At 37.0% G+C, this 14,761-nt stretch overlaps 1 protein-coding gene across 2 annotated transcripts in view; it reads left to right on the top strand.

Moving 5' to 3' along the window:
* The window catches only part of tasp1 (taspase, threonine aspartase, 1), a 50,784-nt gene that overhangs the window by 7,478 nt on the left and 28,545 nt on the right, over nt 1-14,761 (top strand). For both annotated transcript variants that reach the window (XM_065296417.1, XM_065296418.2), the window contains exons 6-10: nt 904-988; nt 1,634-1,713; nt 4,814-4,905; nt 8,772-8,945; nt 10,756-10,834. In XM_065296417.1, the coding sequence (XP_065152489.1) occupies nt 904-988; nt 1,634-1,713; nt 4,814-4,905; nt 8,772-8,945; nt 10,756-10,834 (510 nt within the window). The remainder of the gene's footprint in view (nt 1-903; nt 989-1,633; nt 1,714-4,813; nt 4,906-8,771; nt 8,946-10,755; nt 10,835-14,761) is intronic.

The following is a 14,761-nucleotide window of genomic DNA, read 5'->3' as shown; positions in this document are numbered from 1 at the left end:
CAAGAGCAAGCCAAATGTACGGTAGATTTTGTGCCAGATTTACTAAGCATGGCAGATTAGCATTAGCCTGGTCCAACCAGACTCTCGTACATTCATTTCATTTGGAGTCTGGCCACGCTCCATTGCAAAGCGTTACTTCCGTTAAGGAGGGTCCATTGTTGAAGTTTAAAACTATTGGATCTGCCCAGAGTCACTCAAGATCTGCCAAAGCCAATCGCTAACGTGTGGTCGTGACGTATATCATGCACCGAAACCGTCCGGAAACAACAAGTCAGAATAATCAGACAAACAAAACTTAGCAAACCTGGTTCTTGCTCCGGCTTTAACTTCTGTATATTCGGCAGATTTGCAACAACGGACCGAATAGCTTTTCTCACGTCTTTCTCCGCTGCCATTACTGAACTACGACTCAAACTGACGCACGACCTCAACGTCATCGTTCTTAGCCACCCCCATCTGTTCGCTGATTGGTCCTGCAGATTTTTGCAGGAGAAAACGAAACTCTATTGAGCCATCCCAGACGTACTGCTGAAGCGAAATGAAAATTAAGCGGAAGCACGTAGGAGGGCGGAGCCAGGCTAGATTAGCATGTGAAAGAACGCAACATCTCATTAAAGACATGATTTTTTTGGGTGTCAGATATTGGTGAAAATACCAGAAAATGTATCAATGCAAATAGTAGTACATTTTAATAGTAGTATTCACCTCCCATACATTTTGCATCTGAAAGAGAAACTCTTACAAGTGCATGTGCAAAAATGTCCAAATTTTTTTACTGGGTGTCTTTAGTAAAAATCTCTGTTTTTGAAAAGCTGTTTTTAATGCCTAAAGATGATTTGTACTGGTGCAAACTGTTAGTAAATCTGATTTTTGTGCAAAAGTGATGTGATGTTTTTTTTTCAGGAATCAAAAACCCGGTGCTGGTAGCTGGAAGGCTATTGAGTGAAGCTCAGAAAGGCAAACTATCGGCTGGCAGGATCCCTCCATGGTAAGCTTCACTCTCTGTTATTCACCTCCCTACAATTAGCTCAGATATATGGACACTTACTGTCGGCCACATTAAAAATCTATAAATGTCAATAAAATAAACTTTACAGGCAGTTTCCCCAGACAGGTCTTATCCTAGTCCCTGACTAAAATGTTTGAGCTGCTTTAATTTCAAAACACCTTTCACTGACATATTTTCACATATATCAGTACCATTGTTTTGTATCAAGACCAGGAAACCATCCCTATATATAACATCTTGAGCATGTTTAAACACGTCTCTTTCACGAAGTAATTTGGAATTGGCAGGTCAATGTGGTGAACTTTAAATGTCGTTGGTCTGCTTGAATACATGTAAAGTTGAGTTTAAGGGACTTTAAACATTTGCGTAAATGTATATATATAAATAGTTGCAAAAAATACTTAGAAACGTGAAATTTATTCTGTAAAAAATCTAGCTTTATTTATTTGCTTATGTTTGGTTATCTCTTACAATAACTTGCCATTGTTTAAGCATGACACAAATGCCCAATTTTCTGGTGCTACTGTACAGTGTAAATGTATCCTTGAAACATGTTTTATGAAATCTGGACATGTTTGTAGAGTGAGAAAATTGTAAAATTGGCCTTCTGCTATTCCTTGTCAGTTTCTTGGTGGGCAGAGGAGCAGAACAATGGGCAATTAGCCACGGTATCCCAGCATGCCTAACAGAAAAGATGACCACCAGTGAGTATCAGACCACATACATGTAGACTCTTCCAGACACTGACTGCTGTATATGTTACTGCATGGGTAGATTTCTATCTGTAAAAGGGATAGTTCACCCAAAAATAAACATTTTGTCATCATTTTACTCACTCTCTTGTTGTTACAAACCTGTATAAATGTATTTGTTCTGATGAACACAAATGAAGATATTTTGAGAAATGTTTGTAACAAAACCATTCCTGGAACCCATTTACTTCCATAGTATTATTTTTTTCTACTATGAAGTCAATGAGGTCCATGAATGGTTTGGTTACAAACATATCTCAAAACATATATTTTTTTGTGTTTATCAACAAAGAAATGTATGCACGTTTTTTAAAAACATGAAAGCAGGGTTTCCCGCAGCACATTTCAGTTCGGGCGGCCCGCCTAAGCTTGGAAACTCTACCGCCTTAACTAGGTTGTCCAAAAAAAAGTCCGTCAAGTGCATGTCGGAGAATAGCATGTACGCTCTTCACACCGCGAGCGGGGCCGCGCGCAACACGGCCGAATTGAGAAAGACGTGGTCTGGACCGTCACTGTCTGGAGGATAACTAGCCAGTTGATAAAACATCACTGAGAATAGCATGGACGCGCTTCACACTGCGAGCGTGCACGTGTGCCACACGGCCGAAATGAGATAAAGACGTGCTCCATCATGTCTGAAGGATAGCCAGTTGATAAAACAAGTGTCCGTGAGAACTGTAAGTGGACTTATGTTTTGGGTTTATTTAAGCCTGTTATTGTATTAGTCTATAGTTCTTGCAAATTTAAAGTAAGTTAGCTGGTAATTTTGTTGTTTGAGTAACCTGCTAGCTAGGTTTCACGTGCCTGTTGATTTTATATAATTGTTGAGCGCTCTGCTCACGTTATTTATATGCATTATTAACATGCTACAGTAGTTACACTCCTTTAAGATCATGTAATTAATAGTGGAAAATAATCAGTTTTTACAAGTTTTGCGCTATCTATCATCGTTCACTTGCCGTTTTAAAACATCTGCCTTAGTTTGTGTTTATTAACCCTTTAGTTTCACTTCATCAGGCAGCTATTCCCGTTAGAGGTAAAAACATTTAATTCATTAATAATCTAGTATGTGTTCATTTTCTGTCATAGTTTCTTCAAAATTAAGTTTTTTTCGAGTGTTTTCATCATGACTCATACGCTCCGCCCCTTTGATTACCACGCCCTTGGCCCCACCCACTCGCCCAACCCTACCACCTTAACTAACAAATTTTCTGCGGGAAACCCTGGAAAGTGAGTAAATGATGACAAAATTTACATTTTTGGGTGAACTATCCCTTTAATAAAGACAAGAAATGGTTAAGAGAAAAGGCTAATGCATTCCTGAATATATTCCTGGATAATGTACAGGTTGTTTACAGTCTGATACAAAACTTGATTACACTGTCAGGGCTTATTTTTATAAGAACAACAATTATGTCTTATTTATTAAACCATTTAAAGTTATGTATATTTTTTCATATTGTAGAGTTTCTTTATGTGGGTGGCTTGTATTTCTCATGCCAAATTCACGTAGCTATGAAAAATGAAGAGGCAGGTCAGTCGTCATTGCTATTTTTAATGCAGATCTTAAATGGGTATTGCGTAGTACTTCAAAATGACAGCAAGAGGATAATGTTTGCATAATAATGTGAATTATCTCATGGGTAAATAAGGTTTTTATAAGCTGCACGCTGGATCGCCATTTGTTTTGGCACACAGATGTGAAATCAATTTGGGTGTATGACAAAGGTTTAATCAATTTAAGATATTTTCATTTTGCAATCTCAAGCCAGCAATTGTACTGAAGTAGGCCTAGTTAAATGTTAACTTGGCAGTATAGAGATAAATTACCACTGTTTTGATATTTATTTTTTCAAACCCTTACCTTAAATATTAAACTCCTACAATTAATTCAGCCCAAACCTCATACTTTATTCAGATCTTCTGTATTTAATTTTACCCTTGGGTTTGACCTGGATAGAATATTTAGCATTCAAAATGTAGCTGACAGTGAAAATGCCTTTGTAATATTTGCATATTGTATTGTGATTGATTTGGTCTTATGAATGGATGGATGGATGGATGATAGATAGATAGACAGACAGACAGACCGATAGATACTCATCCTGATAAAATGTCTAGCTTGTAATGCGCTGTAAGTCTCTTCGGTTAAAACCATCTGCCAAATACGTAAATGTAAATGATATCTATTTCTTAATGTGGGAAGTATCGATTAGTGTTTGACAAGAATACATGTGCTTTCATTTGCTAGACTATTTCTAAGCCATTAACTTATATATTTTTTCAGCTGTAATTACATTCCATTAAATTTTGCACAACTAAATTGATTTAGTTGTGCCTATTTCATTGATTCATTTACTTTGATTAAAGGCTGGGTGTATGATCTCTGAAAGCCAATGTTGATATTTGAAATCACCAAAACAAACACGCCCCTATCCCAATAGAATCTGGACCTTCTTTTGATAGACCCGCCCCACACATACGCAACCGCATCAACGATTGTTTATACAATTTGTTTATACATTGACCCACGTATCACTGGTAGACATGCCCTTTACTGTTGATTGGCTACAGGTGTGTTTTGCTTCTCGGCCCGAGTCCGACTCCCTTTTCTAAAGTGTTTTTCAAAAATCATGCACCCCACCTTTAAAAGATTTTCACATGACTAGAGGCCAGCATTTGGTAAATAATGGTTTTATGTACTTTTAATATAAAGGTTAACTCACCGTCTTAGAGATGAAGTTTGTGTTTGTGCCGTGTTTGAGTTTTCAGTATTGGAAATAATCTGTTGCCAAACGCATGACCTTACTATGTCCTATTTTTTTATAAATAAAGTGGAGTTTTTCATCACATTTTCACCAATAGACTGATTTATTATGAGAATCAAGGCTTCATCCTGCCAAAAACTCTCTTGCTGCATTATATAATTATGAAAAATACGACCAATAATAAGACCAAAGAAGCAAAGAGTCTATCTGCATTAGTGAGTCATGACCCAAATGCTCATTTTTATCCGTTATGGACTGTCATGCCGTTATTCAACTTATTTCAGAGTTCAGTTTGTCAGCCTACAAAAGGAACAAGAGGAAGATGGAGCTGGCCGAGCAGGTTGAGACCAAGAGGAGACGACAAACAAGTGAACGTGTAAGTGAATGTCTAAAATTTGGCCCCTCATTTGTTGCTTCAGTATTTCATATAGTCTTTTTACCAGTGTGTACAAACATGATGCGTTTAGGGATTACTCTGTCCACACTGCTGGACATGAAACACTTTCACAACCAATCAGATCCTTTTCGATTATTATGCATTTATAAAACATAATTGTGGTCCAATGTGATTTAAAGGATTAGTCAATTTTCTTAAAAAAAAAAAAAAAATCCAGATAATTTACTCATCACCATGTTATCCAAAATGTTGATGTCTTTCTTTGTTCAGTCGAGAAGAAATTGTTTTTTGAGGAAAACATTCCAGGATTTGTCTCATTTTAATAGACCCCAACACTTAACAGTTTAAAATTGCAGTTTCAAAGGACTCTAAATGATCCCAATCAAGGCATAAGGGTCTTATATAGCGAAACGATTGTCATTTTTGGCAAGAAAATTAAACAATATGCACTTATAAACCACAACCTCTCGTCTTCCTCCGGTCCAACGCGACCTCACGTAATACATCATCACGTCATGAGGTCACAGATGACGTATGCGAAACTACGCCCCAGTGTTTACAAGTGTGGAGAAAGAGGACCGTTTTGATGTTGTTGTATGTGGAATGATACTAATTAATGTCTTTGTGTCAGTTTATTGTTTAAAATGGTTCGCAAATGTGCGTTTCATATATGTACACATGACCTTGTGACATCATAACGCAATTACATGAGGAAGAAGTTGTGGTTTAAAAGTGCATATTTTAATTTTTCTTGTCAAAAATGACAATCATTTCGCTAGATAAAACCCGTTTTCCTCATTTGGGATCGTTTAGAGTCCTTAAAAACTGCAATTTTAAACTGCATTAAAACTGTTAAGTGTTGGGGTCCATTAAAGTCCATTAAAATGAGAAAAATCCTAGAATGTTTTCCTCAAAAAACATAATTTCTTCTTCACTGAACAAAGACAGACATCAACATTTTGGATAACAAGGGGGTGAGTAAATTATCTGGATTTTCTTTTAAGAAAATTGACTAATCCTTTAATGGTGGGTGTGACTATCCAGAGCAATGAAGCAGATAAAGTTGCTTTTCCATTGCCGTGCCAAACCGTTCTCGTACTTAAAGGGCGTACACACCTAACGCTAATTCATTCGAGTTATGTGAGTAGATTATATACAACATCAATGAAAGATGCGAAAAAAGACACAAACTTGCGCATGCAAAAAGAATCACGCAAATTGGGTGGCGCAATTGCCATGAAAACGCGCTATTCGCCGTAAACGCATCTTTGCGCAAGTTGAAAATACTAAACTCAAGCAAAAAATTCACATGACACAAAGTTAAATCCTAAAAGTTATCTGGAGCGAGGAAGGCGATGCTTCGCGTTTGGTGTGTACGCAAGCATTAGAACAGTTAACCTCGAAGGTGGAAAAGCGCTAAAAGTGATTTAACGAAATTTTTACCTAAAAATATTTTATTGCTTGTTTATCACAACCCATTTAAGCAGGACACAGTGTGGAAGCACATTTTTGGAGTCTGTATAACACACAGGATACATTTTATATTTGGCAGGGGCGTTCTCTAAAACTTTTTCTGAACTTTTTTCTATAAATGCGCCGTGATCTATACGTTTCCACCCTTAAATTGAGTTAGACACATTTAATTACACCTAAACACAGCACGGCAGAGGCATTCACTCTGACATTATTACTGGACTGATAACAGGATCTGCATCTGTTTAGGCCTCTAATCCAAAACCACCACATAGCCAGAGGAGGAAACCCGTGGCATAATGACGACCTTCAGGAGAAACGTGGAGACCTTAATTACTCACGATCACAAGAAACACGCACATATACTTATGCTCCGCTTATATGGCATTGCACAGCTTTGCACAGCTTGGCTAAGGTGACACAGGAGCTTTAATGGCGTAATGTTAAGCAATTGTTAGCAGGCATATGTTTGCCAACTAGAAAATGTTTATTCGGTTTAGTTAAGTGACATCATTGATTTTATGGATCATTTATTTCTCAGTTCATTGCAACTAAAAATCACAGACTTGTGTGAGGTCACGATATGAGGCCTCATGAATGTTACAGGAGATTTAAAGCAATTGTTGACGCTACGCCGTGATTTAAAAGTGATTGCAGGGTTTTAACACCACCCTGCTGCCCGATTTCCCGCACCCACATCTTGAAGTTATTTCATCAAATTCTTTCTCGTAATGTGCTTGAACATGTTAAATCTCTTCAACTTTCTAGTAGATTTTGAAGGAAGCTATTTGAAAGGTACACATGGAATGCAGGTGTCGAGAAAAAATAGGTTCGGTTCATTGTGACGTTTGTGTGGTCCCGAAAAGTGGGTAATTAACTGCAAATTGGTGTCGGAATATCCCAGGGAAAATTTGGGCGAAAAATGTTTTTCGACAAGAATGACAAATACGTCAGGATCTGGCTTGGTTCGGTATACATGCTATTCACGTTTGGAGTTGAAACTCGTATGGTTTGTTTTAAAGATAGCATCAGTTTAAAATAAATGATTGCTATTGGTTCTGTCTACATGAATGATCTCTGCCTGTAGGCTGCCACATGGTATTGCGTCCTTGTTCTTAAATGCAGTCCGGTTCAATGATCCCTTTGCTCCAAAGCTATGCATTAAATAGTAATTAAGATAACAACACGTCCCCCAGTCTCCTCTCAAGTGGCCTGTGGTTTGTTTGATTTTATAAGTGGCATATTTATTGTTTTACCAGGGATGAAATCCATTTGTATTGCTTGCCTGGAGGCCCTATGTTCCTTGGATACAAACGCATTTAATGTGCTTGACAGAACTTTCTGTAACCTCTGTTATGTGGGCAGACTCGAGCAGAATTAACGTCTGGTGGAGTTTTTTTGCGTTACGGTTAAAACAATATAGTTCAAACTTTGAGTCGTGGGAATTCATTGGTCAAAACTGCTCACAAAAAAAAATTCTGTCTCCAACTACAAAAAGGTTTCATATTCGCTCCCTGAGCTGATTAAACGTTTTCACCAATCTGTTTTCAACACAAACCAAAATAAAGTATTTTTTTTTAAACATAAAGGTTATACAAGCAGCTACTCATAGAGGAGAGGAAAATTGATGCTCCTTTTTGGAAAGGTCTTGCAAGCAGATGTTGTACTTGATTTGTCAGATTTATAGCTGATCAATTATTATAACATCCGGTTTTGGTCTTTTCTCTGATGTTTTCCAAAGTTAATTTATGTAACAATCAATCGACGTCTGAAGATCCAAGCTCCTTTAATGACTCTCTGTTCATGGGAAGATTGAATTATAAATTAAAATCATCACATTCCCTACCACAATTCCCCAGGAAAGGCGAATCCATCAAGTGTCTCAGTGCTTCTTTCAGTTCACAGGCACTCTCCAAAGTACACAGTAATCAGCCAATAAAAACAATCCTTTAAAATGACCACTTTACTCATTATAAATGAGAGCTCAAGGATTATTTATCAGATGCTAATAGATAATGGACCACAATTAGGCTTTATTTGCACAAGTAAGATAGCAAAATATAATTCATTTCTCAGGTTTAGTTGTGGTAACCAGCTGGGTCTTGAAGCAGACTGCATGGTCAAAAAAAAACCTAGTGTCTGTGTTTCACATGAGTTCTGGAAACATGCCTTTTTGAAGTTGCCAAAACCTCTTTGTTCATATTTTTGGCACACTGTTAAGCATGAGAATACATTGACACTTTAAAAGAGTACATTTATTTTTGATTCCACTGCGTAAATGAAGTCAGGATGTTAAACTGAAAACCCAAAGTGCTGTTTAATATCTTTGTGTGCAATAGGAAATTGTAATTGAACAGCAATTTTGTGTTCAGGGGAAGGATTTTGGCTGCTTGGAGCCTGTAGGAGAGATCATGGTGGAAGGTGAGGAGAATAATTCAGCTTGTTTGGACACGGTAGGGGCGGTGGTGGTGGATCGGGAAGGAAATGTCGCAGCTGCTGTTTCAAGCGGAGGCCTGGCCATGAAACATCCGGGCCGGGTCGGACAGGTAACATTCGACAGGCAACGTCTGATCATCTCTGCAGGCTGTTAAATATCACGTATGTTAAAGAAATTAGCGTGGGAGATGTTCTCAACTTGTTTGGCTGCAAGACACATACTTTCCATTGAACATCAAGTGGCGACCAAGTCCACAACCAAAACTATATACCAAAAAATTTGCCACACAAAAAACTTAATGTTTGGAAACCATTAGATGACACTCATTTACTTTCATTGTCCCATTGCAGGAGTTTGATAACATACTGTATGAAAACTTCATAGACTAAACACATATTTACAATGCACTCTGTGTGAATGGTTTCTGTGCAAAAAAATTTGGTTCAGATGGCACAGTGGATCAATGGATAGCACTGGGGTTTACTCCAGGTACTCCAGGTGAATTGTCTTCCCCAACTTTCTCGCAATGGATATGGCCATGCAGTAGATGTTGGAATGGCATTAAGAAATAAACAAACAAACTGTGATTTGTTTCTTGTGAAACTTTTGCTTTGAATAGAAATTTGTATCGGACATAAATTACTGTATCGGGCATAAAGCAACATTATTTCAAATTAATTAAATTTTAGTTCAGATTTATGATTTACTTTGAATATTTTGCTACTGTTTGTAATAAAATATTCTGTAACACTTTACCTGAAGGGGTGTGCATATGAATGACATGACACCTTCATAATCATGACATGACACATGCCATTAACATGTAGAAGATTTTATGCACGTTTATGACAGCTGTCATGAAGTGTCATTCGTTCAATTATGTCATTTTAATCCAAAAATGACATTGTTTGAGATGTCTTTGTTATGACAACTTTACATAAACCAAAAATTTTTGACTTGTAATAAATCTGTCATAGACATGACATCGCAGAATAATTATCAAACTTAAGAAACTACCTAACTTTATGGGTAAACATTACAATTGTCATTTAAATATCATTAAGTGTTAATACTATGTCCAATTGTTTAATAACAGCATCATGTTTTTGTTTTTTTACAGTGGTACAAATTGAACTTGTCAATAAAATGTCAATAAGTGTTAATACTATGACAAATAATTTTAAATACCTTAACTTTATGTATGTGCACAATACACACAGAGGGGTTTCTGTAATAACAAAACAATTTAATTAATAATTAATTTAAATAAGTAATTTACTCTAATTAACTGTTTTCCAGTGATAAGATGCATGGCCTAAACCATTATTGTACTGTCTTCATTTAATTTTAGGTGAATCAGTCTCCAAATGCAATTAAATATAATTTTATCAATTATAATTATTATTATAATAATAATTATTATTATTATTGGATGATTGATTTTACACCTGGTGGAACCTTAAAAAATAACATTATAAACTGAAGAATATTCATGATGCTGTTATAAAACGATATTACAGAGTATTAACACTTAATGACATTTTAATGACAAATTCAATTTGTATCACTGGTAAAAAAGTGGTCAGTTATGTTGTCTTGGTAATGTCAAGTTGTCATGACAAGTCATGATGTATTGGTTATTATCAAGTTGTCATAACAAAGACAATATCATCCTTGCATTAAAAAGACATAATTGAACGAATGACAGTTAATGGCAGTTGTCATAAACGTGCATGAAATCTCCTTCATGTGTCATGTCATGATTATGAAGGTGTCATGTCAGTCTTATGAACAGTCCTTCAAGTAAAGTGTTACCAAATATCCAAAGTTAATTATAAATCTGAACAAAATTTTTATTCAGAAATTCATGCAGTAGTAAATATTTTTTTTAAATCTGAAATATTTTATTTTTGTCTCAGGCTGCTCATTATGGGTGTGGCTGCTGGGCTGAAAATGCCCGTGATGTCAGTCTTTACTCTACAGCTGTGAGTACCTCAGGTATTAAAAACACGAGTCATATTAGATATTGCTGTGTGTATCAATACAACATTTAAAGGGTAAATTTGTCAGACAGAAATTATGACAATAGTGTTAAGAATCAGATTATACTACAAAGATCAGTTCCTTATAAAGATATCAGCTTAAAGGGTTAGTTCACCAAAAAAAAAAAATTCTGTCATAATTTACTCACTTTCATAACTGTACAAACCTGTATACATTTCTTTGTTCTGATGACCAGGGTTCTAAATTAACACCCGCCAACCCGCCAAATGCGGGTTAAAATAAATTTTGGCGGGTGTTAATAAGAACTTACTAGCCAGTTTGGCCGGTGATGCATAAGGCTTTGCATGCAAGATACATAAAGCTTCGTTCTCGGTCATTTATCCCTCTGGCAGGCATTACTTCCTACATTTCCCATGAACACTGTGCCGTAATGCTACGTGATGATGTTTATACGCCAATTGGCTGCGCGCAGTTTGCAGCGAAACCAGCGCGAAAAACCATGGAAATGAACTGAGCGCGTCCACCAGAAAACTAAAGGAAGGAGAACGAACGGGCAGAGCAGGGAGGATAGACTAAAAGACAGCGGTGTCGCCACACCCCTTTACAATGTAAATCTTTTGTGCCCAGGTGTAAATCTCAAGTTAAAATTTTAGCAATTAACTAGTGTATTCCTTAACAAAGATAATAGCGGCCAAAACAGATCTATATGCAATGTAGTTACCCAATTTACGCTTGTAAAGCGACTAAGCAGTCGCACTGACGAGTGCACGCATGTATCCATGTCCACGCGCCTCTTTGCGTTCCTCCGCGCGCGCAACTGCATCCAAAAGGGGACGCCACGCGAATGAGTAATGATGAAAACATGACGAGCAGTAAGTTTCTAAATAATAATGCTAATATTATTTTGACTCGATCATTATTGGCTTCAGATGGACATCAGAAATGTTTTGTGCAAAGCAGGGAAAGGAGAGCAAAAATGAGAGATGATGAGTTTAAGGGAGGTAAGACAAACTACATCCTCACTCTCTCAGGTCTCAAACATTAGAGGAAAAATCTCAGGAAAACCTCTGTCAAGTCTATAGGATTGCATTGTTGCTGAGAAAATCAACAAATGTATGTGTATACTGTTCTGTATTTTGAGATATGAAATTAATATTTAGTTTACTAATATTTAACTCTAGGACACTACATAAACAGTTAGCAGTAACTGTGACTGAGATTATTTAGTATAGCAGTCATAAAATGACTGGTTTCTTAAAATATTATTGTAAAAATAAGTTATTAATCATTGCTATCATTGTTTAATGTAGAAAATATTTCTCTGCTGTCATTATTACCAAACATTTTCTGCCATGTATGCCTCCAAACATGTTAATAATGTTAGGTATGATGAAGATTATACTTAAATATTTTTAAATACATATTTATCTTTCGCAGTACCTGTTGCACTGTAGAATAGTGGGTTAAGCAAAGGACATTGTATAGAAGTGTTACACACTTTTTGCACACAGCAGGCTTTCAAAAAAAGTCAGCAAAAAATGGGGGGCCTGTGCCCCAGTAAAGCTTTATGTCTATCGATAGAGAAATTATGTTATATATACTGTTATATATGTTATATATGTATACAGAAATGTTGTCATGTTTTGTCAGGATTGTCGCATGCACGCAAAATAAAAAACGAATCATTGTTGCATTCAGTGGCACTCATAATTTCTCTTATTTTCACCGGAAAAAATTTGGCTAGTGGAAATGCTGATTGGCTGGTAACTTTAGAAAGTTACCAGCCACTTTGGCTGGTGGTCAAAAAAGTTAATTTAGAACCCTGCTGATGACCGATCATGAGCCCCATTAACTTCCATAGTAGTATAAAAGAATACTATGGAAGTGAATAGGGCTCATGATCGGTTTGGTTTGTGTTCATCAGAACAAAGAAATGTATACAGGGTTGTAACAACATGAGAGCGAGTAAATGATCACAGTATTTACATTTTTAAGTGAACTATCCCTTTAATGCGTTTACTCACAAAGTAAAAAAAAAATTCTTGCATTGTTTGCTGAATGTTAATTGTTTGATCCTAGTTGTAGACCAATAACCAGTGAAGCATCATTATATTTGACTACAACATCTTAATGTCATTTTACCAGATATCAAGAGCAAAATAAAATTTTTTATTTTGCCTGACATTGCCTTCCCATTTCATTCCGTCACATAAATAAAAAGCTTTTCTTTTTTAATATTGTGACTTATGTAGGTCAATAAATCTCAGACATAATTCACTGTCACTTGTCTTTTGTGTGCAAAGAGGATGTCTGGAAATAGTAATGATAAAAGACAGTTAGACAAAGAAGAGGATGACAATTGGGCGTGAATTTAATGGTGTATAAGCTATTCTCTATAAGTCAATGTTAAAGAAAATAAATAGTCTGGGGGAATGTGGCCCTTTTGAGCGGATGGCTAGATTCAGACAAATAGGATTCTCTTTCTTTCATTAATTTATTTTCTAACAGCTAGAGCAAATGATGTCTGGGGTCATAAATGTGCACTTGCTCATAACCACGACATGGTGTGAAGCACTTTTCAGGCAACTGCACCTGTAACTTTATAATAATATTTCACAAGGCAGCGACGTTGCTTTAACTACCAGACACCTTGTAAAAAAAGCTCTGCTTGGCTTTGATTGGTCGAACTGTAGCCTCTGTTACTTTGTTTCCTCGTGCCGTAATCACTTACACAACTTCCAGAGAAAGTTCTACTAAGATGAAGGCCACATTTTTTTCCTCTTCAACCTTTGTGTCACATACATGCACATGGCCTCAGTGGCCCTGCGGCACACTAGTGTGAAAGCACCTTTGGCCCGGCCCGATCCTTGAAGTGAACGCACACCTGGCCTGTCGGAGGGAGACTGTGGTTCATTCACACTTGGCATGTTGCACAGGGGTGCCGCATGTATGACTTCCTCTAGTAAAACAAAATCATACGAAAGTTGCTTTTGTTGTTGACCACACTTGCTTTTTGAGAGAAATTCTTGCTTTGTTTTTACCACATTGCATTTAAAAAAAAAATCACATTTTGTAAATCTGTATATAATTTAGCCTACTATTAATTTATTTTTATCGTTATATAACATCATGTGAGAAGTAAAAATAATAATATTCACACAAATTGGCTGTCATTTCCTTGCAAAACATCCTTTTTCATTTTTGGCTTTTGATCGTAGGGACCTAGACACTTTTGACAGGTTTCGTGAGATTCACTCCATTGATCGGTGCAACAGCTCTGAAATATTACGAGCGATGTTTTACATGTGTGCTCCCTGTTGACATTTTACTTTATAATCACACAACTCATATGCAACAGGCACGAAACTCGCGTCGTGTTGTGTGCTGCTTTGTTTTTGATCGTCCGCCATTTCAAAAACAAAAGCAGAATCACACATTTTATCACCTTCTCCCCCCATGGCCATTTCAGCATGTGTTTCTCTTTCATCTTACTCAAAATTGAAAGCGCATGACTGTGAGGACGGCCCGTTCGAATGTGCGCTCCAGTGGTGCACCTGCTTTTCATTTCCCAACTTAAAAGGCGTTCCTATCAAAAGAGAGAGAAAAACAATCATTCTGGCTTCATACTGACATGCAGAACCCGCGTTCTCCCTCCGCTTGTGCGCGCCGGTGCCCAGGTCAACCATGTTGCCGTTTGCTGCGGTTTTGCTAAAGGCCGAATGGCTAGCCGGTGTTGTTTCCTTTCGTGGCCTTTTAATGCCGTTTCTGTTATGTTTTATTTACTTTTCCCTTGCACTGTGATGGCACTTGTTTGCTTGTTAAATGAGCTGTTAACTAGTAATGTCCATTACCATTTCTCTCAGGAGAACGGTAGGGTTTACGGTAACCTGAAAATGGCAAGCCAACAGTGGAGCCAGTTGT

Source organism: Paramisgurnus dabryanus, chromosome 20 (assembly GCF_030506205.2).
Source record: "Paramisgurnus dabryanus chromosome 20, PD_genome_1.1, whole genome shotgun sequence".
Classification (NCBI taxonomy): Eukaryota; Metazoa; Chordata; class Actinopteri; order Cypriniformes; family Cobitidae; genus Paramisgurnus; species Paramisgurnus dabryanus.
This window is presented reverse-complemented; position numbering and strand designations above follow the sequence as displayed.